Consider the following 27638-nt stretch of genomic DNA (forward strand, 5'->3'; position numbering starts at 1 on the left):
CCAAAAAACATAAAACCACGGCTGCCCAAATCATAGCAGAATTAAATGTGCACCTCAACTCTCCTGTTTCCACCAGAACTGTCCGTTGGGAGCTCCACAGGGTCAATATACACGGCCGGGCTGCTATAGCCAAACCTTTGGTCACTCGTGCCGATGCCAAACGTCGGTTTCAATGGTGCAAGGAGCGCAAATCTTGGGCTGTGGACAATGTGAAACATGTATTGTTCTCTGATGAGTCCACCTTTACTGTTTTCCCCACATCCGGGAGAGTTACGGTGTGGAGAAGCCCCAAAGAAGCGTACCACCCAGACTGTTGCATGCCCAGAGTGAAGCATGGGGGTGGATCAGTGATGGTTTGGGCTGCCATATCATGGCATTCCCTTGGCCCAATACTTGTGCTAGATGGGCGCGTCACTGCCAAGGACTACCGAACCATTCTGGAGGACCATGTGCATCCAATGGCGGTGCCGTGTATCAGGATGACAATGCACCAATACACACAGCAAGACTGGTGAAAGATTGGTTTGATGAACATGAAAGTGAAGTTGAACATCTCCCATGGCCTGCACAGTCACCAGATCTAAATATTATTAAGCCACTTTGGGGTGTTTTGGAGAAGCGAGTCAGGAAACGTTTTCCTCCACCAGCATCACGTAGTGACCTGGCCACTATCCTGCAAGAAGAATGGCTTAAAATCCCTCTGACCACTGTGCAGGACTTGTATATGTCATTTCCAAGACGAATTGACGCTGTATTGGCCGCAAAAGGAGGCCCTACACCATACTAATAAATTATTGTGGTCTAAAACCAGGTGTTTCAGTTATTTTGTCCAACCCCTGTATGACAGGAACGGTAGGTACTCATTACAAGATTCATCAGCTCACATTAGTTTAATGTCAAACACAGACATGGACAATTTTGTATCTCCAATTCACCTCACTTGCATGTCTTTAGACTGTGGGAGGAAACCGGAGCTCCCAGAGGAAACCCACACAGAAACAGGGAGAACATGCAAACTCCACACAGAAAAAACCCGGACCGCCCCACCTGGGGATCGAACTCAGGACCTTCTTGCTCCCAATTGCAATGTAAAAGATTGCTGAGGAGTATGCCAAGACACAAGAAAGTTAAAACTGATTTTTGAACTGTTCCTAAAATAAAACTGAAATAAAATAAAATTGAATATACAATTGTTACAGAATAGGCATATGCTTAACTATTTGAGGGTTTTGGTTGTCCTAATTTATGGCACATCCGTGTTTATTAACATATGAAAGAACCACAAACAACTGTTTGTTGTATAATCATAGTCAGATGTAATTTTACCCCCGGGTTTGCTTTGTGGTCACAGATATACACCGATCAGCCATAACATTAAAACCACCTCCTTGTTTCTACACTCACTGTCCGTTTTATCAGCTCCACTGACCTTATAGAAGCACTTTGTAGTTCTACAATTACTGACTGTAGTCCATCTATTTCTCTACATACTTTTTTTACCTGCTTTCACCCTGTTCTTCAATGGTAAGTTACCCCCACAGGACCACCACAGAGCAGGTATTATTTAGGTGGTGGATCATTCTCTGCCCTGCAGTGACACTGACATGGTGGTGGTGTGTTGGTGTGTGTTGTGCTGGTATGAGTGGATCAGACACAGCAGCGCTGCTGGAGTTGCTAAATACCGTGTCCACTCACTGTCCACTCTATTAGACACTCCTACCTAGTTGGTCCACCTTGTAGATGTAAAGTCAGAGACGATCGCTCATCTATTGCTGCTGTTTGAGTTGGTCATCTTCTAGACCTTCATCGGTGGTCACAGGACGCTGCCCACAGGGCGCTGTTGGCTAGATATTTTTGGTGTTTAAAAACTCCAGCAGCGCTGCTGTGTCTTATCCACTCATACCAGCACAACACACACTAACACACCACCACCATGTCAGTGTCACTGCAGTGCTGAGAATGATCCACCACCTAAATAATACCTGCTCTGTCGTGGTCCTGTGGGGGTCCTGACCATTGAAGAACAGCATGAAAGGGGTCAAACAAAGCATGTAGAGAAACAAATGGACTACAGTCAGTAATTGTAGAACTACAAAGTGCTTCTAAATGGTAAGTGAGTGTAGAAACAGGGAGGTGGTTTTAATGTTATGGCTGATCGGTGTAGCTCAGTGTTAATTGTGAATAAGACAAAAAAAACTGTAGGTGCTGTAGGTGTCAGTCAACAATAATGAACACTGGAATGATTTCATGTACAGATCCCTTAGATAAGTCAGCAATAAAAGGGGCAAATAAATCAGCTTTTTTAAGCTAATTAGTCCGTCAGAATTAAGTCTGGTTCAGTTTTATACTGTGTAAAACAAACCATCACTATCTTTGACTTTTTGAAAATATGAGTATAATCCAACGTCCAATTCAAAACAGACTGCTTTAATGGCACCGAAAGTGGTGTGTAGGTAAACCCATTAGTAACGAGTACAAAACCATAATTATTCAGTGCAACTGGAGAAACTGGTCTACTACAACAATAGTGTCAATTTGCAAGTGAGGTCATACAGTACGTTGTAGTTTAAATGAGACTGCTAGATAACTAAAAAAAAAAAAAAAAGAAGCAAGTTATGATTACTAAACACTATAAAACACACTTTTGACTTATTTAGTGAACGCAGCATCAGAAAGTTCTAGACTGACAGGATTAAAAATACAGTCCTTTTAAATTCTGGAACGCTTAAAACATTTTATTTCAGAATAAACTTGCTTATTAAGACGGTTGCTTATTAAATGTGCTTATTAGAACTTGAGTTTTGTTAATAAGGTTTATGAATAAAACATAATACACAATATACACCATTTGACACTCATAGACGTGATAGAGGTTCCACACAGAAACACCTGCTCTTAAATTTAAAGCCCTGATATGGAAGTTTAAAATTTAAAAGTTTCACACATTAAGAGATTAATTACCGTTTCGTCTTCATCTTCTTTTTCTTCACGGTTCTGTTTCTGCCCATTTCTGCCATTCTGCCATTTATTCCTCATTTTCTCCTCATCGCTGTCGTCTTCCGAATCTCCTTCGCAGATTTCCGTCACCTTTCGGTCGAAACATGTGAAGCTTATAGCGCGAGGACGAAGCACCTCAGCGCTCTCCAGTTCAGATTCGGTCTCCTCATTAGAGCTCTGTGAATCCCCCTCAGACAGGGTTTCGGAGCTGGAGGAGGTCTGGCTTCCGAACTCTTCAGCCGGTTCCCGGTCCATTGTTGAAAACGTACTCAGACTTTGTTAGAAGAGAATCAGAAGTTTGTACTGACGCGCGCGGAGAGACTTTACACGCGCTTTCCCTGAACAAACCAAAAGCGCTGGACTCGTTTCCATTCCATAATAAAGTTTCACTCAAAATAAAAAACCCGGGCGTCTCATCCGTGCCTTGTTTTTAGGAAGGTGCCATGACAGAACTAACTCGGGTATCCGTAGTTTAGGAGAAACTCCGCCCAGCTGGAGAATCCGACACGCCCACTTTAGGACAGCTCGCGCAGAAATCGTTCACCTTTGATCGTGTTTACGTTTCGATCATACACAAAATAATAAGATCGTCTCTTCCTGCTGTGCCAGTTTACACACCAAACAAAATAACAGCACAAACGATGTAAGAAATACATGTCACACTTGTTTTTTTGTTTAGTTTATTATTTTATTTGGTAATTTTTGTTTCTATATCTATATGTGTATAAACACTGACTAGGCGTAACATTATGACCACTGACAGGTGAAGTGAATAACACTGATTATCACTTCATCACAGCACATGTTAGTGTGTGGGATATATTAGGTAGCAAGTGAACATCTTATCCTTAAAGTTGTTGGGCAAGCTTAAGGATTTGAGTGAGTTTGACGAGGGCCAAATTGTGATGGCTAGACGACTGGGTCAGAGCATCTCCCAAACTGCAGCTCTTGTGGGGTGTTCCCGGTCTGCAGTGGTCAGTATCTATCAAATATGGCCCAAGGAAGGAACAGTGGTAAATCAGGGACAGGGTCATGGCCGGCCAAGGCTCAGTGATGCACGTGTGGAGCGAAGGCTGGCCCGTGTGGACGAGCTACTGTAGCTCAAAGTGCTGAAGGCGGCCTGGTCTGATGAATGACGTTTTCTTTTACATCACGTGGATGGCCGGGTGCGTGTGCGTCGCTTACCTGGGGAACACATGGCACCAGGATGCACTATGGGAAGAAGGCAAACCGGCGGAGGCAGTGTGATGCTTTGAGAAATGTTCTGATGAGAAACCTTGGGTCCTGCCATCCACGTGGATGTTACTTTGACACGTACCACCTACCTAAGCATTGCTGCAGACCATGTACACCCTTTCATGGAAACGGTATTCCCTGATGGCTGTGGCATCTTTCAGCAGGATAATGCGCCCTGCCACAAAGCAAAAATGGTTCAGGAATGGTTTGAGGAGCACAACAACGAGTTTGAGGTGTTGATCAATCCAATCGAGTATCTGTGGGATGTGCTGGACAAACAAGTCCAATCCATGGAGGCCACACCTCGCAACTTACAGGAGTTAAAGGACCTGCTGCTGACATCTTGGTGCCATATACCACAGCACACCTTCAGGGGTCTAGTGGAGTCCATGACTTGATGGGTCAGGGCTGTTTTGGCAGCAAAAGGGGGACCAACACAATATTAGAAAGATGATCATAATGTTATCCCTGATCGGTGTATATAAACATATATAAACAAAAAACAAGGGAATTTCTTCCATCTTCTTTTGAGCTACTTTTTGTTTGGTGTGAAAACTGGCACAGCAGAAAGAGAATGAGTGTGTTCATTTCAGTAATGTTACACAATGTACCAAGACTGGGCGACATGTCCCCTCCCATATTCTGATATGCTTAAAATGTCCTCCTCAATACACTGATGTGAAAACTGTAAACAGACATTTACCACTCACTAGAATGGCAGAAACTTTGTGATAGATTTGACACCCCTCCTAGTGTTCAATTCATGGCTATGGCTTTGTAATGTGCAGTGTGTTTAAAGGCGGAATGTTGCTAAACTGTGATATGATTACTTAAAAGTTTCCATCACTTTTACCTTAATTCTGTCTTTTTTTTACAAACCCCATTTCCAGATCACTTTGTAAAATAAAAAAAAGCCCTTTATTTAACCAGGAAAAAAACAAAGAAAATATTTACTCAACAATTTATTTGTATTTATTTTCATCTAAAATGTAATCCCTGCAACACACACAGAAAAAGTTATGTTAGCTGTAAGTTTACCACCATTACATCAACTTTCCTATTATTCAATCATTTGGGAACCAAGAATACTACAAAGAATACTGGGTTATATATATCAGTGACACTGACATGGTGGTGGTGTGTTAGTGTGTGTTGTGCTGGTATGAGTGGATCAGACACAGCAGCGCTGATGGAGTTTTTAAACACTTCACTGTCACTGCTGGACTGAGAATAGTCCAGCAACCAAAAATATCCAGCCAACAGCGCCCCGTGGGCAGCGTCCTGTGACCACTGATGAAGGTCTAGAAGATGACCAACTCAAACAGCAGCAATAGATGAGTGATCGTCTCTGACTTTACATCTACAAGGTGGACCAACTAGGTAGGAGTGTCTAATAGAGTGGACAGTGAGTGGACACGGTATTTAAAAACTCCATCAGCATTGCTGTGTCTGATCCACTCATACCAGCACAACACACACTAACACACCACCACCATGTCAGTGTCACTGCAGTGCTGAGAATGATCCACCACCTAAATAATACCTGCTCTGTGGTGGTCCTGAGAGAGTCCTGACCATTGAAGAACAGCATGAAAGGAGCTAAGTATCTAGAGAAACAGATGGACTACAGTCAGTAATTGTAGAACTACAAAGTGCTTCTATATGGTAAGTGGAGCTGATAAAGTGAGTGTTGATGTCTGCAACACATAGCATATTTTCACAAAAATGTGTAATTTTATAGCTTTACTGTGGATTTGTTGACCAAGAAATGCTGGCTTAAAATATACATATAGCAACGTTTGGCATGGCAATAAACCCTGGTTAATAATTATGATTGTCTACAACTTCTGACCATAGCACTAGTTTTACTGAACAGATAGTAAAAAATTATTAAAGTACACAATTATTAAAATACAGGAGTATTTATGTACAATGTATTAAAGTACACAAGTAATGTTGTACAATGCTATGTAATTAAATAAATAGAATAAAAAATGTAGTATGTAATAAAATATAAAAAGTGTCATTGTCAACTGTTGTGAAGTGTTCTTTGCAGTAAATATTAGCAGATGGGTAATGTAGGCTCCTATGCTAGATCATGCTCCATGAGTCTATCTGGATAGTAGTTCAGTGTTTGATGATGTCCCTAAGTGTTATACAGCGTGTTCGCTGCAGGTACAAATGATCTCCTGTACTGTTACTTGTTACAGTGGAACAGTGGCGCTGGATGGGTTTGGGGGGGGGGGGGTGGATTTGGTGATGAGTTGTCAAGTATGGTTGTGAGTTTGTTCAGTGACGTCTTTCCATGGAACAGTGAGCCCCTTACCAAGGTCAGAAAGAAAACACAAATCGCTGCTACTGGTTCTACTTCAGTGTTTGGTGTTAAAACTTTTACTTTTTCTTACATAATTAGTTAATATTAGTGCAATCTAACCTGTTTAATATGTCCTGTGCCACTGGCTGCCACACAACCCCAAAGCATAATAGCTCACCTCATGTTTAACAACTTACAAGATGTTGTTTTTTATCAAATATTCTTTCTTTTTTGAAACATACCTTTAGCAATTGTGACCATGAAGTTTCATTTTCACGTCATCAGTCAAAAAAAACTCTGCATTGCATGTTTGTGCAAGCAGTTCTACACAGCAGATTAGTGTAACACCACCTTTGAACTTTGCAGGACCTTTGCTGTCATATGAAGAGGTCAGAGATGCCTTTCTGGCGTCTAAGAGTTTTCTTAATCTTCTAGATCTTACATTGACCATAACAGCTCCCCATAAATTTTCTTAATGATATTTCAGTCAGTGAAAATTGAGCTAGATCTTTATATGCCTGTACTTTGTGGGCATTAATTAAACTAATTTGTTTAGACCTTCAGTCAGTGTGCTAGCACAAGGTTTTAATGAGTCAGAAAATGTATTATGGTTTAAAAATTTTGGCTGATAGTTTCTAGTAGAGATGCATGAGTACCGATACTGGTATCGGGTATTTGCCCGATACCGCGCTCATTAACTTGTACTCGTACTCGCAAACGAGGCTCCGATACTAAACATCCGATACCGTGTGCCTAGTGCACGTTGCTGCGTTATGCCTAGTTCACACTACACGATTTTTGCCCTGATAGTTTATATCAGAATACACCGGCACACACACGTTTTACAGTATTTATTATGGAGGTAAATATGTAGCAAAAGTTTTGCACCTGTGAAAACGAAATCTGTAAAAATGTGTACCTGTAAAAAAAAAATCTGTAACTGTGAAAAAGATTTGTACCTGTAAAAAATAAATTTGTAACTGTAAAAATAATATGTAAAATTTTTACCTGTAAAAATAAAATCTGTAACTGTAATAAAGATTTGTACCTGTAAAAAATAAATCTGTAACTGTAAAAGAGATTTGTACCTGTAAAAAATAAATTTTTACTTTTATTTTCGATGTGAGAATAAAAACATTGCAGCACAGTTTCAAATCTGCCCGCCACGAGTTTCGCAACAAATATCTCAGTCAGCGTGTTGCAAAACTGATCTGTACCTGTAAGCTGCAGGGGCGGGGCTTAGGGGCGCAGGGGGCGGGACTACTGGGGAGATAGACGTAATTACCGACCAATCAAAAGAGCTTGTTTTTAGAGCCGCAAGAAGCGTGTCAATCACAGTGTTGCCAACTTAGCGACTTTGTCGCTATATTTAGCGACTTTTCAGACCCCTCTAGCGACTTTTTTTTTCTTAAAGCGACTAGCGACAAATCTAGCGACTTTTTCTGGTGTTATTGGAGACTTTTGGAGACTCGAACGTGAAAAAACACATCGTTCTGCAGTTATTGTCCTCAACGAGCAGCGGGTCCTGCCATGAGCCCCTCCCCCTTCCCAAAGCACGTGCGGTCAGTATCACAGTCAGTGTTGCCAGATTGGGCGGTTTTCCACCTAAATGAGCGGATTTTGTTGGAAATTGGCAGGGAAAAACACACTGTGGCAGGTGGACAAAATTTGGGCTGGTTTGTAATAATTTTGGCAGCTTAAAATATAAATAAAAAAAGCTATTGCTAAATCAGGTGGAATATAAATAGGTCTACCTTCTCCCACCACATCCAACCCGTTGTCAAAAGTTTGATTGACAGGTTATTCTTTCCAGTCCAAGACACTGTTGCCACGCCCATCAATACACTGATTCATATGTTAGACAAGTGATTTGAGTTGAATATGAAGGTAAGCAAGTCTCGTACATACAACCTCTCATATGTACGAGAGGGCAAACTTTCATTGCTTGCAAGTTTATTCTTATTTACATGCAAAGGGTTGTGTGTCCCAACAAATAATGCATTTTACTAACTTGGCAGGCTACTTTAAAGACATGCAAGCAAAAATAATTTGTCCTTTATAATGTATAATTACTGATCTGTACATTTTAAGATATTAATTTGTAGGTCATGATGGTTTAACTGGTTTATTATTTGTGAAATGCTAAACATCATCTGCTTATCCTGTGTTTTGGGCGTTTTTTCATGCATTTTGGCTGAAAATTACTGTCGCAATCTGGCAACCCTGCTCAGAGTAGCTCAGTGTTGTCTTAAAAAACTAAAACAAACCACGAATCAACAGAAGAACGTTCATCTGTAGTTCTAAACATATTTAGGGTGTTTTTACCCACTTTTTGTCTCTCCCACGATGTTATTCCTCTCTTCTACACCGTCAATTACACGCAAATTGACCTTATGCAAATTTGGCGATGACGTCATTTAGCGACTTCTAGCGACTTTTAGAACAGCCAATAGCTACTTTCCTTACTGAGGAGTTGGCAACACTGGTCAATCACAAAGTTTCAGTGTAGTTGGATCAGAACATCATAACTCACGTTATAACGTCCTTATTAGTGTTGCTGTGGGTATTATGTTGGATGTTTGCTGCGTGTTGTCTGCTAGTTAATGTGTTAATGCGTTTAACCCTGCTAGTTTTATAGTGGACATATTGGACACTCGGCCTGACATTCGAGTTTCTTTCATCTCGTTCTCGGCTAATAAACATTCAAAAGCGAATAAACCTGCACGAACTGACTCTGCAGTAAACAAAGCACAAACTACAATCTAATATGTTTTTAAAAGTCTTTCTGTTTATTTTTATTTAACGCTATTTCGTGACTGTGAGCTTTATCTGCCTTGAAAAGCCAAGGGAGCCTCTCAAAAGTGCGTAAAACCCGGTTATAGCTCTGTATTATCTAATGACATGTACCATTCACCACAACTGTATTAAGTCCTACAGTACCGGTACAGTCAAATACATACCGTGTAAAAGAAATCTAAACGTACATTTTAATGTAATAAGCAATGTAGTGACATGCACCACCTACTACCCCTAAATTACAGAAAAAAAGCTCTAGTGTGGGTATAGTAATAAAGAATAAAATATAAACGTAGAAATATAACATAGAAACGTACATTTTTATACAAAAAAGATTGTAGTAGTTACCATGTCACTTGCACTACTCACTATTTTACATAATAGTCTTACAGCAGTGATAAATCATACAAAGTCCTACAGCATGAGTATAATAATAAAGAATGAAATATTGAAATTTTTCATTGCAATTTACATTGCTTATAGTTTGTGCTTTGTTTACTGCAGAGTCAGTTCGTGCAGGTTTATTCGCTTTTGAATGTTTATTAGCCGAGAACGAGATGAAAGAAACTCGAATGTCAGGCCGAGTGTCCAATATGTCCACTATAAAACTAGCAGGGTTAAACGCATTAACACATTAACTAGCAGACAACACGCAGCAAACATCCAACATAATACCCACAGCAACACTAATAAGGACGTTATAACGTGAGTTATGATGTTCTGATCCAACTACACTGAAACTTTGTGATTGACACGCTTCTTGCGGCTCTAAAAACAAGCTCTTTTGATTGGTCGGTAATTACGTCTATCTCCCCAGTAGTCCCGCCCCCTGCGCCCCTAAGCCCCGCCCCTGCTGCTACAGTCAAGTCAAGTCAACTTTATTTATATAGCGCTTTTTACAATATACATTGTCTCAAAGCAACTTTACAAAATCCAGGACCAACAGATACAAAAACCCCTGTTGAGCAAGCCGAGGGCGACTGTGGCAAGGAAAAACTCCCTGAAAATTACAGGAAGAAACCTTGAGAGGAACCAGACTCAACAGGGCCCATCCTTCTTGGGTGGTCTGGAGGATACTTTAAATAAATACACGATTTACACAAATCATACAAACACAGAATTGAATGATCTAAAAGTCATACAGTGGTAATAAATAGATAAATAAACAATTAAATAATAATAGAGTTGTTATCCGCTCTAGTCTTCAATAAAGTCTGTAGTGATTTCTTGTCGTTGCAATTACTCCAGACCCATCACATCTGACAGGAGCAGCATCGTTGTCCCGGCAGTCTCGACTTTAATCCTTAACCTCGGCGGGTAAACAGGTTTCCATCAGAATGCCCTCGGGGTAAAACAACAGAGAATGTAGTTAATAATGTACAATGCTAGTTGACAAACAGTTTTACAGAGAGTTTTAGACTCCGGCAGCCCTAATTATTACAGCATAACTAAAAGGGAGAGCGAGCAGGTAACAAGGTCATGAAGGCTTTCACAGGACATCAGCGCCCACCTCTCCTACCCAAACCAGAGTGATTGGACAAGAGAGGCAGAACGACAGCGACCCAACATCCCTGATCACCACAAGTTTCTATGACCAAGAACCCCCAAGCTCTGCGCCTTTGTCTATATTAATCAAAAGCCTGAGAAAATAAATATGTTTTCAGTTTAGACTTAAACATTGAGACTGTGTCCGAATACCGAACAGAGGCAGGAAGATTATTCCAAAGTTGTGGAGCTTTGTAAGAAAATGCTCTTCCACCAGCTTTGGTCTTTTTAATTTTAGGAACTATAAGTAACCCTGCATCTTGTGAACGAAGTGGACGTGCTGGGCTGTAGTAATTAATAAGCTCACTCAGATACTGTGGAGCCAGACCATGTAGCGCTTTATAGGTTAGTAAAAGTATTTTGTAATCAATGCGAAATTTAACTGGCAGCCAGTGTAGAGATGATAGAACAGGAGTGATATGATCAAATTTTTTAGTTCTAGTTAGCACTCGAGCTGCTGCATTTTGAACTAACTGGAGTTTGTTTAAGGATCTACCAGAGCATCCAGTTAGAAGAGCATTACAATAATCTAACCGAGAAGTTATAAACGCATGGATCAGTTTTTCGGCGTCATTAACAGATAGTATATTTCTTATTTTAGAGATATTACGCAAATGATAGAAAGCAACTCTAGTAATATTATTAACGTGTGTATCAAAGGAGAGATCTGAATCTATTGTGACACCTAAGTTTTTTACATCTGGGCTGGGAGTAACAGAGAACGTGTTTAAGTTTAGCACCAGGTTAGACAACTTGTCTCTTGCAGCTTTAGAGCCAACAAGTAAAACCTCAGTTTTATCTGAATTAAGTAAAAGAAAATTACACGACATCCAGTTTTTTATGTCGTTTACACAATCTTCTATCTTACTGATTGTGTCAGTATCATTTGGTTTGGCTGATATATACAGCTGTGTGTCATCTGCATAGCAGTGAAAGTTTATGCCATGTTTATGAATAATTTCACCTAGTGGAAGCATATAGAGTGTAAATAATAGCGGTCCAAGTACCGACCCCTGAATTCATGTGGTATTCATGTGGAATTCATGTGGAATTCATGTGGTATTCACCCCATGAATACCACACTTTACTTTTGTAGTTTCTGAGCATTTATTATTTACATAAACGAATTGAGAGCGGTCAGTCAAATATGATTGAAACCAAGAGAGTGCGAGTCCTTTAACACCTACTGTATTTTCTAGCCTCTCCAGTAAAATGTTATGATCGACCGTATCAAACGCTGCACTAAGATCTAATAGAACAAGAAAAGAGACACATCCATTATCAGAAGACATTAACAACTCGTTAACTACTCTAATTAATGCGGTTTCGGTACTATGGTTGGGTCTAAATCCTGATTGAAATTTTTCATGAATACAATTTTCATTCAAATAAGAACATAGCTGTTTGGAAACGACTTTTTCTAATATCTTTGAGACAAAAGGAAGGTTTGAAATTGGCCTATAATTAGATAAAACATGTGGATCAAGATTAGGTTTTTTAATCAGGGGTTTAATAACAGCACTTTTAAACAATTTAGGTACATACCCAAGGCTAAGGGATGCATTGATTAATGTAAGCAGGGGCTCTACAATAGCTGGGAGTAAATCTTTAAGTAAACGAGTTGGAACAGGATCGAGTATACACGATGATGACTTCGATGATTTAATCAACACAGTTAGTTCCTTTTGGGAGATTGGATTAAAGGAATTTAGTTGGATTAACTCGTTACTATTATCACCACTGCTGCTCGGAGTGAGTCCATACTTAACATTGGCAAGTGACACACTCTGACTCTGAAGTCGTATTTTTTCTATCTTGTCATTAAAGAATTTTAAAAAATCATCACTGGTACAGTCAGGCGGTATATTAGATTCAGTTTCATTGACGTTTTTAGTTAATTTGGACACTGTCTCAAAAAGGAATCTGGGATTGTTTTTATTTTTCTCTATTAGGGATGAATAATATACAGATTTAGCTTTTATAAGTGCATGTTTATACTCAGTTAGAGCATCTTTCCAAGCAATCTTATACACCTCCAGTGTAGTGTGACGCCACTTACGTTCTAATTTCCGTGCTGCTTGTTTAAGTGCGCATGTGTGGTCATTGTACCATGGAGCAAGTTTTTTCTCCCTAATCAGTTTAGTTTTGAGTGGGGCTACGTTATCTAAGGTTGTGCGCAGTACGGTCTCTAGGTTTTGAGTTGCCTGATCTAGTTCTTTAGGTTCTGATGCTGATATATTTGGTAATTCTGGTAGGCAGTTTATGAACGCTGCTGCAGTTGCAGATGTAATAGTGCGCTTACATTTAAAACGATTTGGTTGCTGTATATTATTGGACAGGGACACTTCTTATATTAGTAGGGAGTGATCAGAGATTAAGTCATTCTGTGGTATAATTTCCAGGTTGTCTATGTTTATACCATAAGTAAGTATTAAATCTAAGGTATGTTTACAGCAGTGAGTGGGTCCTGTTACATTTTGGGTGATGCCTAAGGATTCTAAAATAGAATCAAACGCAATTTTGAGTGGATTACACTTATCCTCATAATGAATATTAAAGTCACCAACAATTAGAGCTTTCTTAGTTGATAAGACTAATTTAGAAAGAAAATCGGCAAATTCGTTAAGAAATTCTGAGTAAGGACCAGGGGGTCGATAAACAGTAACCAGTTTAAACATACTATTTTTATCAGATGAACATTTATTGGTTATGTCAGAGATAAGAACTTCAAACGAGTTTGTTATGGGAGTTGATTTTACAGTAAGACCTATGTCTTTATCATAAATTGCGGCTATTCCTCCACCACGACCGCTAAGACGTGGCTTATGTTCATAACTGTAACCCGGAGGAGATGCTTCATTTAAACCTAGATACTCATCAGGTCTAGCCCAGGTCTCGGTTAAACACAGGGCACTAAGACAATTATCTGTAATTATTTCATTTACAATTACTGTTTTGCATGCAAGTGACCTGATGTTTAGAAGTCCTAACTTTAGTTTAACTTTACTAGGGTTTTCATGATGCTCATTTAGATTAATTTTAATTAAGTTATTATGACATACATTTTGATATTGTTTTGGCTTACACCTGCCACGGTAAACAGACACAGTCTCAATGGTTTGTGACCTAAGGATTCCGGGTGACGTCCGATGGCGACTCGCAGACAGTCGGTTAGGCCTGTTAGTCTGCTGCCTGGTCTTGGCTCTGGATAGTCATTTAACACTATCTGCCGCTACACTAACGCGGTGGTAAAGCCTGTCACCTATGCTGCAAGAAATGCGAGCAGCACCCTCCCACGTGGGGTGGACACCATCCCGCTTCAAAAGACCAGGCCTTCCCTCAAAGGTGGACCAGTTATCTACAAAATCGATGCAGTTTTCTGAGCACCATTTAGACATCCAGCGGTTCAGCGACAACAACCTGCTGTAGGTTTCGCCACTGGGTCGAATCGGTAAGGGGCCAGAGCACACTACTGCCTCAGACATCGACCTAGCTAACTCACACACCTCTTTAACATTACTCTTAGTAACCTCAGACTGCCGTAAACGAACATCATTAGTGCCGACGTGGATAACAATCTTCGAAAATCTACGATTAGCATTAGCCAGCACTTTCAGGTTTGCTCTGATGTCAGGCGCCCTGGCCCCCGGAATACAAGTGACTATGGTTGCTGGTGTCTCTATGGGGGTCGCAATACGCACGTGTCGGAGCTGAGAATCTCCTATAACCAGAGCACTTACATTAACAGGCTGCTCAGCGGGTGGCTCACTGAGTGGGGAAAACCTGTTGGACACGTGCAACTGAGATGGTCGGTGCTTTTCCCTACGACTATGTCGCCGAGACGTCACCCAGTCGCCCCGCTGTGAGGGCTCTAATGCCGGAGTCTGGGGTTCTGTACCTGAACTGCTGGCATTCGGGACTGCTACAGCTGAATCTAAGCCCTCACTAGTAGTAGTACAGGTACAGATCAGTTTTGCAACACGCTGACTGAGATATTTGTTGCAAAACTCATGGCGGGCAGATTTGAAACTGCTGCAATGTTTTTATTCTCACATCGAAAATAAAAGTACAAATTTATTTTTTACAGGTACAAATCTTTTTTACAGTTACAGATTTATTTTTTACAGGTACAAATCTTTTTTACAGTTACAGATTTTATTTTTACAGATAAAAATTTTACATATTATTTTTACAGTTACAAATTTATTTTTTACAGGTACAAATCTTTTTTACAGTTACAGATTTATTTTTTACAGGTACAAATCTTTTTTACAGTTACAGATTTTATTTTTACAGATAAAAATTTTACATATTATTTTTACAGTTACAAATTTATTTTTTACAGGTACAAATCTTTTTCACAGTTACAGATTTTTTTTTTTTACAGGTACAAATTTTACAGATTTCGTTTTTACAGGTGCAAAACTTTTGCTACATATTTACCTCCATAATTTCTGACCTCATCGTTCTCTACAAAACATCCAACTCACTACAGAACAATCCATGCTATTCGTCCACTCAGATTCATTTATTTTTCCTCCTTGATTTCATCACAGCGCACAAACACTTTGATCACTCGCTACTTGTTGACGTGCATTTTTGGACGTGGTATCATTAAACCCCTCATCACTTCTCACGTGTTTTTGTTTAAAAAAACGGTATTTGTGAGACCGTTGGTTTCTGTTCAGTGCGTGTACTCAAAGGAACAAATCATTCCATTGCACTATTTTACACTAAAAACTACACTATTCCATAATGCTCCAGATTGCATCATTCTAAATCAGAGGTGGAAAGTAACGAATGACATTTACTCGCGTTACTGTAATTGAGTCGTTTTTTTGTGTACTTGTACTTTTTAAAGTAGATTTTACAGCCTGTAATTTTACTTAAGTATGTTTTGTACTAAGAATTGTAATTCGCTACATTTTAAATAACATCCGTTACTGAGTAAAAAAAAAATCGCGTCTGGGAAACTGCTGCAGTGAATTCTGTGATGGGGAGTCGGATCTTTTGTCTCGATTCCTTTTAAAGAGCCGTATATATACATAACGACTCCCAGAAATGCGAATCGGTTAACTTTTTAACCTTAACTGTTTTCCAGAAGCCTCACAGCAAGAAGTAGAAGACATCATTAGGAGGATGAAACCGTCTACCTGTGCCTCAGATCCCTTTCCTACACAATTAGTCAAAGCAAATATTTCTGCCATAAGTCCTCTGATCACCACCGTAATAAACCACTCTCTCCAGGCTGAACATGTTCCTTTTGCTCTAAAGACTGCCATTATCAGACCACTTCTCAAAAAATCCACTCTGGATCCTGAGGTTTTTGCAAACTATAGGCCCATCTCTAACCTTCCCTTTCTTTCCAAAGTAATGGAAAAAGTGGTTGCTGCCCACCTTCAGGTCCACCTTAGAGACAATAATCTTTTCGAAAAGTTCCAGTCTGGTTTTTGTTCTGCTCACAGCACCGAAACAGCATTGATCAGAGTCACTAATGACCTACTAATGGCAGCTGATGCTGGCTCACCTTCCTTGCTCATCCTTCTTGATTTATCAGCTGCATTTGACACAGTGGACCATGGAATACTCCTAAATCGGCTACATCACACTATTGGCCTCACGGACACTGCCTTTTCCTGGTTTCAATCCTACCTCAGTGACAGAACAGAGTATGTTTCCCTCGGTAATGCAAGGTCCCAGACACATACTGTGACCTGCGGAGTCCCACAGGGGTCAGTTCTTGGCCCCATCCTTTTCAATCTGTATATGCTCCCGCTTGGTCATGTCATTACTCACCATGGAATTTCATTTCATTGCTACGCTGATGACATACAACTGTATTTGAAAATCAACACACCCTCCTCTTCATCATCATTATTTTCATCATCTTCTCTGACATTGCTTACTGCCTGTCTGGAGAAGATACAGTCATGGATGAAACACAATTTTCTCCAGTTGAACAGTGCCAAAACTGAAGCAATCTTGGTTGGCACTCCGCATCAGATTCAGTCATCTTCCATAAACAACTTTACTTTCTTTGGTCACAATATTCCCATTTCCTCATCAGTCACCAATCTTGGTGTAAGATTTGACTCACATCTCACTTTCGATACCCATATTAAACACCTCTGCAATATCTCTTTTTATCATCTGAGAAATATTGCTAAACTTCGTCCCACTCTCACTCTGTCAGATGCTGAAAAACTGATGCACGCTTTTGTCTCCTCCAGACTGGATTACTGCAATGCACTTCTCGTTGGGATTTCTAGCAAAAGTCTTCATAGATTACAGAGCATTCAGAACAGCGCCGCTAGGATCCTGATGAGAGTGTGAAAATATGAGCATATCACACCGATTCTACGTTCTCTTCACTGGCTTCCCATCTCTGTTAGGATTGAATACAAGGTCTCCCTCCTCACTCACCAGTGTATTTATGGATATGCTCCCACCTATTTGAAAGAACTGCTCACCACTCAAACCTCATTCCGATCCTTCCGCTCTACCAACTCAAATCGCCTTCTCCCCCCAAGAACCAAGCTCAGTACCATGGGTGATCGGGCCTTCTGTTCTGCTGCCCCTCGCCTCTGGAATGCCCTCCCTGAACATTTGAGGGCACCACAGACGATTTGGACTTTTAAGAAGAGACTCAAAACCTTTCTTTTTAGCAGAACCAATGAATAATTTTTAATTTATGTAGTGATTGCAGCTATTTTATTTATTTATTAATTAATTATTTGTAGTGATGTCTTTTATCTTGTGGCACTTTGAGATTTGTACACAAATGTAAAGTGCATTACAAATTAAATGTATTATTATTATTATTATTATTAAAAACAACTATTGTGAGATTAATATCTACTTGTCCTGTTTGCATTACACAGAAGAGACACGCTCTCCTGTTAAAAAGTAACTAAGTAAAGTTTACTCTGAGTACATTTTAAATGAGTTACTTTACTAGTAACTTTATTCGTACTTAAGTAAAAATTCATTAAAGTAATAGTACTTTTACTTGAGTACAATATTTTAGTACTCTTTCCACCTCTGTTCTAAATAGGTATCGGTATCGGTATCGGCAAGTACAAAAATACATGTACTTGTACTTGTACTCGGTTGGGAAAAAATGGTATTGATGCATCCCTAGTTTCTAGTCAAGTCAATTTTATTTATATAGCGCTTTTTACAATGGACATTGTCTCAAAGCAACTTTACAGAATCCAGGACTGACAGGCCAAAAACCCCCGTTGAGCAAGCCGAGGGCGACAGTGGCAAGGAAAAACTCCCATAAAAATACATGAAGAAACCTTGAGAGGAACCAGACTCAGCAGGGACCCATCCTCCTTGGGTGGCCTGGAGGATAATTTAAATGAATATAATTTACACACATACATACACAAAATTAAATTGAACTAATAGTTATTACTGGAAAAATGGGTGTTTTTCATTATTCAGTCTAGTCTGTAATAAAGTCTGTAGTGACATTTTTGGACCCGTAAAATCTAGCAGGAGCAGCATCGTTGGCACAGCAGTCTCAACAACCTCGGGTGGGTTTCAATCTAGACTTGAACATTGAGACTGTGTCTGAATCCCAAACAGAGGCAGGAAAATTATTCCAAAGTTGTGGAGCTTTGTAAGAAACTATAAGTAACCCTGCATCTTGTGAACAAAGTGAACGTGCTGGGTTGTAAGTGCTCAATAAGTTTCTAGTAACAATATTCTTGACCTCCCTAACAATTTCTAATTTCTAAAACAATTTATATTATATTATATGAAGTTTATTAAATATAAAGTGAACTATAAAAACTAAATTAAAAGTATTTAAATGATGTGTTCACTTGCTTTTTTTTTTTTTTACCTCGGAAGACCAGGGGTGCCCAAAATTTCCCAAACGACTGTGTTGTACATTATCATAACCAAACAAGAAGTTTATAAAAGTGTAACTTTATAGCTGAAATATTGCACTTGTTCCATCCAGCCTCGCCATAGTACATCATGATGATAGATTGCACTCTTTTATAACACTATAGATCATTACACAAAGCAAGCAATAGAGATAATCACATACTGTATAATTCGAATTAAGAAACTGTTTACTACTTTCTACATATTTTACATTTATAACATACACTGATCAGCCATAACATTAAAACCACCTCCTTGTTTCTACACTCACCGTCCATTGTATCATCTCCACTTACCATATAGAAGCACTTTGTAGTTCTACAATTACTGACTGTGGTCCATCTCTTATTCTGCATGCTTTTTAGCCTGCTTTCACCCTGTTCTTCAATGGTCAGGACTCACACAGGACCACCACAGAGTAGGTATTATTTAGGTGGTGGATCATTCTCAGCACTGCAGTGACACTGACATGGTGGTGGTGTGTTAGTGTGTGTCGTGCTGGTATGAGTGGATCAGACACAGCAGCGCAGCTGGAGTTTTTAAATACCGTGTCCACTCACTGTCCACTCTCTTAGTTGGTCCACCTTGTAGATGTGAAGTCAGAGATGATCGCTCATCTATTGCTGCTGTTTGAGTCGGTCATCTTCTAGAACTTCATCAGTGGTCACAGGACGCTGCCCACGGGGTGCTGTTGGCTGGATATTTTTGGTTGCTGGACTATTCTCAGTCCAGCAGTAACAGTGAGGTGTTTAAAAACTCCATCAGCGCTGCTGTGTCTTATCCACTCATACCAGCACAACACACACTAACACACCACCACCATGTCAGTGTCACTGCAGTGCTGAGAATGATCCACCACCTAAAAAATACCTGCTCTGTGGTGGTCCTTTGGGGGTCCTGACCATTGAAGAACAGCATGAAAGGGGGATAACAAAGCATGCAGAGAAACAGATGTGCTACAGTCAGTAATTGTAGAACCACAAAGTGCTTCTGTATGGTAAGTGGAGCTGATAACATGGACAGTGAGTGTAGAAACAAGGAGGTGGTTTTAATGTTATGGTTGATCAGTGTATAGTATAAATATATTTGTGTAAGAAAAAGGAGAAAAACAAACACAATTATATCATTATTTTCTGTAAGTGAATAAACCATTCTTTTTTTAGAAGGGTGTGTCCCAAACAGAGTCACATAATACAGTAAGATTTCATTACAAAAGGCAGGTTAAAACCTGCTAGCAAAACATTATGCCAACATATCTCATTCACAATAAGAATATACTTGTTCAACAGCAAAAATAATTGATCACTGGCTTATAAATATAAAATTGCTTTGGCATTCAGCATTTTTAACACACTACCCTGCTCACACCAACAACTGGATCACTCAGTCACTCACTCACTTTTTTTAGCCACTTATCCTAATCAGGGTCGCAGAGAATGCTGGAGCCTATCTGAGGTTTCAGTGTACAGGGTGTCAGTCCATCACAGGGCAAAACGACAGTACCAGTGTTCCCTATAGCTAAAGTGCACAGGCACATGCTTAATCAAACAATTAAAAATAAAAGGCACGGTGGCTCAGTGGGTAGCACTGTTGCCTCATAGCAAGAATGTCCTGGGTTCGATCCCCAGGTGGGGTGGTCTGGGTCCCTTCGGTGCAGAGTTTGCATTTTCTTTCCGTGTCTACCGTGGGTTTCCTCCGGGAGCTCCGGTTTCCTCCCACAGTCCAAAAACATGCAGTCAGGTTAATTAGAGACACTGAATTGCCCTATATGTGAATGGATGTGTGTGTGTGTGTGTGTGTGTGTGTGTGTGTGTCTGCCCTGCGATGGACTGGTGCCCCATCCAGAGTGTTACTGTGTGCCTTACACCATAATTGGATAAGCGGTTAAGACAGTGAGTAAGTGAGTGAACAGGCAAAATTATTAAGACAGTAAAGTTATACCACCACAAGTTATAAGACACCTTTTTCATTATGAGTAAAATATATGAAAACTATGTAAACAACCTGAAAATTCCACAGTAAAACGGTGTAGAACAAATATACTGAAAAAATAGATATTATGCAGGGCCATTCAGAAATCAGAAAAAGTTGGGACAGTATGGAAAATACAAATAATAAAAACACAGAGTTTCTTACATTTACTTTGCCTTTTATTTGATTGCAGACAGGATGAACCTGAAATATTTCATGTTTTGTCTGGTCAACTTCATTTCATTTATTAATAAACATACATTCCTGCATTTCAGGCCTGCAACACATTCCAAAAAAAGTTGGGATGAGGCAATTTAGGGCATTCCAGGTCTTTTTTGGAAAAAATGGACGTCGTTTGCTCCCGACCAAAGACAAAAAGGACCATCCAGACTGTTATCAGCAACGAGTCCAAAAGCCAGGGTCTGTCATGGTATGGGGCTGTGTCAGTGCCCTTGGCAAAGGTCATTTACACTTCTGTGATGGCAGCATTAATGCAGAAAAGTACATTGAGATCTTAGAGCAACATGTGCTGCCTTCAAGACGTCATCTTTTCCAGGGACATCCATGCATTTTTCAAGACAATGCAAAACCACATGCTGCACACATTACAAAGGCGTGGCTGCGAAAGAAGAGGCTTAAAACGCGTCTTAAGACGTGTTTGCAGGAAGAATGGGACAAAATAAAAGCTGAAACACTAAATAGCTTGGTCTCCTCAGTGCCAAAACGTCTTTTCTTTTTTAATGCATTTTCTCCCCTTTTTTTCCCCCTTTAGCGCGTCCAATTGCCCAATTTGCATCACACCTCCTCTCTGCCTCTGCCGATCCCTGCCCTGACTGAGGAGATCGAAGCTGACCCACATCCCCTCCGACACTTGAGCAGCAAGCCGTATGCATCTTGCCACCCACACATTGACGAGTGTTGCGCCACCTAGCTTTGCGTGCGGAGAGACACACCCTAAGGGCACTCCTTCCTCATCTCCGTGTAGGCGCCTCTAATCAGCCAGCAGAGGTCGTTACTGCACCATTCTGACAGAGAGAGACCCACTTCCGGCCTTAGTCCGGCCCATCTGAACAACAGGCCAGTCGTTGTTCACATAGCCACCCAGCCTCGGCCGGTAAGGCAGAGCTGGATTCGTTACGACGTACCGACGTAGGGCCATTTACAACAAATGATCACATGGTTATTTCCTAAAGAGGGTTAAATCTGTACCATTTAACTCGTCAAGCTTTTCACTATGGTAACATTTTTGACAATGTTTCTTATAACTGATGTAATTCTACTTTCACTGTCCTAAAGGATCTGCTGAATTGCCTCCTGGCTGTAAAGTTCACTCAATACAATCAATGTCTTTGTTGTCTCAAGCTTTATCAATTCCTCCTTATCTCGTTTAATACAAAAACTGTTACTGATTAACCAAAAGTCAAAATCAAGGATCCTAGCTTCTGTAAGAATTCACTTGGTAAAGAGTAGTATTCATTTTAAAGAGAGTATACACAGATCAAGCATAACATTATGACCACCTTTCTGACCAACTGACTGGTCTGCTGCGGCTATGCAGCCCCATACGCAACAAACTGTGATGCACCGTGTATTCTGACACCTTTCTATCAGAACCAGCATTAACTTCCTTAGCACTTTGGGCTACAGTAGCTCGTCTGTTGGATCGGACCACACGGGCCAGCCTTTGCTCCCCACGTGCATCAATGAGCCCTGGCCGCCCATGACCCTGCCGGTTTATCACTATTCCTTCCTTGGACCACTTTTGATAGATAATGACCACTGCAGACTGGGAACACTCCACAAGAGCTGCAGTTTTGGAGATGCTCTGACCCAGTCGTCTAGCCATCACAATTTGGCCCTTGTCAAACTCACTCAAATCCTTACTCTTGCTTTTTTTACTACTTCTAACACATCAACTTTGAGGATAAAATGTTCACTTGCTGCCTAATATATCCCACCCACTAACAGGTGCCGTGACGAAGAGAGAAGCAGTGTTATTCACTTCACCTGTCAATGGTCATAATGTTATGCCTGGTCGTTAATCCTAACTATCAGCTGCTTTAGTGTAGCCACTGTAATAATTACTGCCAAATGCACTTATTTATGTAATATTTTCACTAACTGTGTTATCCTGGTCAGGGCCACCATAGAGCTCACAAGTAGGTCCTGGGTTCGATCTCCAGGTGGAGCGGTCCTTTCTGTGTGGAGTTTCATGTTCTCCATGTGACTGTGTGGGTTTCCTCCAGGAGCTCCGGTTTACTCCCACAGTCCAAAGACATGCAGTGAGGTGAATTGGAGATACTAAATTGTCCATGACTGTGTTTGATATAACTGATGAATCTTGTGTAATGAGTAACTATCGTTCCTGTCATGAATGTAACCAAAGTGTGTAAAACATGACGTTAAAATCCTAATAATCAATAAATCTACATAGCACTGGCTCACGTTAGGTTCATGTTGCTGTGCAGCGCTCCCTCTGTCTGCACTGCTACTGTTCTGCCCTCCAAATGACTGACAAATAAAAGCCAATCTGCCTCTGCTTGTTTTGTAACCCTAGAAGTTATACATAGACTTAAATGGCCTTTATTATAACTGCTTGAAATATTACAAAATGAAATATTTTGCCACCATCTATATGCTATATCTATATCTATCTATCTATCTATCTATCATGCCATAGTACAATACAATTAAACTCTCCTCTTTTAACTATTTTTAAGTTGTGTTTTACGTTTCAGTAGTCGTCTAATCAGTACATCCAGAATGCAGACGTAATAGACTCGTGCCTCACAGGGAATTAGGTGCCACTAATGCTTACTCACCAACTGGTTCTACTACCTACCAACTTTGTTTTCTTGTAAAACTGTTGGAGCTTGACCCACTGGAGTCCTGACACAATGCTAAGCATACACCCTGTGACGAGCACTGTATGTTCCCATACTATCAAACAATCTGTTATTTCTGTCTGCTAAGCTTTAGGTGTGCTTCTACTGCCCGATGCCAGGAGTCAGGCTGTGCTGGAATATTGGGGAAAATAATACAACCTCAAATCAGAAAAAGTTGGGACAGTATGGAAAATGCAAATTAAATAAAAAAGCAGTGTTCCTCACATTTACAAAGATATCCTGAGGATTTCCAGGACCAAAGACAAAAAGGACCATCCAGACTGTTATCAGCAACAAGTCCAAAAGCCAGGATCTGTCATGGTATGGGACTGTGTCAGTGCCCTTGGTAAAGGTCATTTACACTTCTGTGATGCAGCATTAATGCAGAAAAGTATTTTGAGATCTTAGAGCAACATGTGCTGCCTTCAAGACGTCATCTTTTCCAGAAACGTCCATGCATTTTTCAACAAGACAATGCAAAACCACATGCTGCACACATTACAAAGGCATGGCTGCGGAAGAAGAGGGTACGGGTACTGGACTGGCCTGCCTGCAGTCCTGACCTGTCCCCAATAGAGAATGTGTAGAGAATTTTGAAATGAAAAATGCCACAACGACGACCCCATACTGTTGTACATCTTAAGACGTGTTTGCAGGAAGAATGAGACAAAATAAAAGCTGAAACACTAAATCACTTGGTCTCCTCGGTGCCAAAACGTCTTTTAAGTGTGGTGAAAAGGAATGGCAACATTACAAAGTGGTAAATGCTTTACTCTTCCAACTTTTTTTGGAATGTGTTGCAGGCCTGAAATGCAGGAATGGATGTTTATTAATAAATAAAATGAAGTTGAGCAGATAAAACATGAAATATCTCAGGTTCATCCTGTCTGCAATCAAATAAAAGTCAAAGTAAATGTAAGAAACTTTTTTATTATTATTGGCATTTTCCATGCTGTCCCAACTTTTTCTGATTTGGGGTTGTACAATAATCTTTTAACTGTACAGTAAATATCCATACAAATGACATTTTACACAATGTCACAGAAAACAACTTGGCAAACTACTAAAAAAGAAAGCAATGCTTTATAAGAGTGATACCACCAGTCAGCACAAGGTGGAATACTTCTTCTGCATATGATTTATTTTTTCATTTCACTAGTTGATGAACCTACAATAATAAGAAAAAAGAGCTATTTGTTAAAAATAAAAGAATAAAATAAAATGATCATTTAAAAGATTAGTAAATTACACATTCATGCTAATTTCCTCATTACAAAATTATCAGTGCTTCACTGCCCTAAAGCCCTTTTAGTGCATATGTACCTAATTTATGCTCAGTGGAACAAAGGATAAAATATTTAAGTCACAAATAAACTGTATTTTATTTATTTATTTATTGGGACTTAAACGTCCTGTTTCACACACTTTGGTTACATTCATGACAGAAATGGTAGTTGTTCGTTACACATGATTCATCAGTTCACAAGTTTAAATGTCAAACACAGTTATGGACAATTTAGTATCTCCAATTCACCTCACTTGCATGTCTTTGGACTGTGGGAGGAAACCAGAGCTCCCGGAGGAAACCCACGCAGACACGGGGAGAACATGCAAACTCTACACGGAACCGCCCCACCTGGGGATCAAACCCAGGACCTTTTTGCTGTGAGGTGACAGTGCTACCCACCGAGCCACCGTGCCACCCCACTTAAAAATTAAATGGTGTATGGTAGTTTTAAAGTGCACAGAAGATTGCCGGCTGCAGTAAGTTGCTTGTAATAAAGAAAACTTGAAAACTATACAAAATTGTTATTTTGGGGGCTTTCATGCCTATATGTACACTAAAACTGATAGGGGGTCATTTGTAGATGTATCTTCAGTGTATTGTTTGGTGGGGTAGGGGGTTAGGTCACTGTAGTTTATTTACACCAGACTCTCCAAGCCTTGTCTTTATGGAGCTCTTCTTAATCATATAGCGCATGAATACATTATCATCATATAGTCTTAGAACATGCATACATTATCATCATATAGTCTTAGAACATGCATACATTTTACATTACCTACAGCTGAAAAAATAGTTAACATGGACTCATTAGTGACATGTAGTTGTGTCAGTTCTAGGATTTCATGTATTTCTGCTAGTGATTTGTTCTGTGAAGCATTTGGAGCATCTTTCACAAATACTAGTTTTTTTAATTTTTCTGGATTTTCTGACCAAACAAATGCAATGTTTTACTTAACTGGTTGGGGGCGACACAGTGGCTTGCACTGTTCCCTCACAGCAAGAAGGTCCTGGGTTCGCTCCCCAGGTGGGGTGGTCCGGGTCCCCTCTGTGTAAAGTTTGCATGTTCTCCCTGTTTCTGCGTGGGTTTCCTCCGGGTGCTCCGGTTTCCTCCCACAGTCCAAAGACATGCAAGTTACGTGAATTGGAGATACAAAGTTGTCCATGACTGTGCTTGATAAAACCTTGTGAACTGATAAACCGTGTGTAACATGTACCGTTTCTGTAGTAAATGTACCCGAAGGGTGTCAAACATGACGTTAAAATCCTAATAAAACAAACAACAACAACAACAACAAAAAAAAACCAAAAAAAAAAACAACTAGCACAATATTAAATCCAAGAAGTGCTTGAGATATGCTAAGTTATAAATGTGTCCTAAAACAGATGACAAGTACTGGACTCTGTATAAATGTTAGACCAAGTCTGTTTTAGCATACTGTATATTACACATACTTTATGGTAATTGACTGTGTACCTTGAGGCCATTCCTTTAGGGCCCCCTTGTGGAGATTTAAAAAACCTTTCACAACTTCACCCATGTACCACTGTCACGTTTTCAGCCCCTCTGTGCTCTGGAGCTCCTGTGTGCCACGCCCTTCTCTCCATGTGCACACTCAGGGTGTGTTCGAAAACCTAGGGAGCTGCCTTGCTGTCTTACTGTCTACACAGGCAGCTGCCTCAGTAGAGAAGATTCTAGTAAGTCAATGACTTATAAGTCAGGTTATTCGAACGCACTACTTAGATAGCGCTTCCATCGCGTTTCGCGTTTAGCATCTTGCCATTAAAAACAATGAACTGAGGTAGCACAGCGCTAACGCTAACGTCAATATAACATTTCCCTTCATGTACCGATAATGGTTACATTTCCTGACAAGCTCGAACTTGCAAATAAAAACACTCGGCACAAGTTTATACAAGTTAAAAATCAGTAATATTTTATTTACGTTTAAAAATAACTCCATTCTTTTCTCCGACCCGTCAGCAATGTTTATTTTTCTGTGAGAGCCGACCCGCAATGAACGCTGTTGCCTTGATCACTAAGGACGCTTCCGATGCTCACTCGTTCTTGAGCCAAAATAACATTGAAATATGAAGATGCCTCAGTAGTGAGGATTTTAAGTCATCTAGGATTTCGAACAGCCTCCTTCTCGGGAGCGCGCACAGGATGACGTCAAATGCTGCCTATGTAGAGAGCTCCCTAGCTTTTCGAACACACCCACGGTCTCCTGCCACGCCCTTCTCTCCCCAGTCTCCAGCCAGCCTCCCTCTCCTGATTGGTTAGCTGGGGCTAATTAGCCCCAGCTGCCTGTATTTAGGAGAGGATCAGGGAAAGGCTGGTTGGAGACTATTCTGTGTAACTCTGTTCGTTCTTTGGTAACTCTGTTCGTTCTTTGGTAACTCTGTTCGTTCTTTGGTAACTCTGTTCGTTCTTTGGTAACTCTGTTCGTTCTTTGGTAACTCTGTTCGTTCTTTGGTAACTCTGTTCGTTCTTTGGTAACTCTGTTCGTTCTTTGGTAACTCTGTTCGTTCTTTGGTAACTCTGTTCGTTCTTTGGTAACTCTGTTCGTTCTTTGGTAACTCTGTTCGTTCTTTGGTAACTCTGTTCGTTCTTTGGTAACTCTGTTCGTTCTTGTTTGCTCTGGTGACTCTGTCTGAACTCTTTTGCCTTGCTCTGGTCCGTCTCATCCGGTTTGTTTGTTCTGTTTAT

General features: G+C 40.2%; 1 protein-coding gene and 1 long non-coding RNA gene across 2 annotated transcripts in view; both read right to left on the reverse strand.

Annotated features, from left to right (window-relative positions):
- Nucleotides 1-3252, reverse strand: part of LOC134303719 (microtubule-associated serine/threonine-protein kinase 4-like) — a 55565-nt gene extending 52313 nt beyond the window's left edge. The window contains exon 1 of the mRNA XM_062989193.1: nt 2962-3252. Coding sequence (XP_062845263.1) covers nt 2962-3252 — 291 coding nt within the window. The remainder of the gene's footprint in view (nt 1-2961) is intronic.
- A 6953-nt stretch (nt 3253-10205) lies between these two features.
- Nucleotides 10206-15573, reverse strand: LOC134303394 (uncharacterized). Its single transcript, XR_010007643.1, has 2 exons — nt 15332-15573; nt 10206-10685 (listed from the first exon to the last, which is right to left on the reverse strand). It is a non-coding gene; the product is annotated as an uncharacterized LOC134303394 (long non-coding RNA).
- Between the last annotated feature and the right edge of the window lie 12065 nt (nt 15574-27638).

The sequence above is a fragment of the Trichomycterus rosablanca genome, chromosome 26 (assembly GCF_030014385.1).
Source record: "Trichomycterus rosablanca isolate fTriRos1 chromosome 26, fTriRos1.hap1, whole genome shotgun sequence".
Taxonomy (NCBI): domain Eukaryota; kingdom Metazoa; phylum Chordata; class Actinopteri; order Siluriformes; family Trichomycteridae; genus Trichomycterus; species Trichomycterus rosablanca.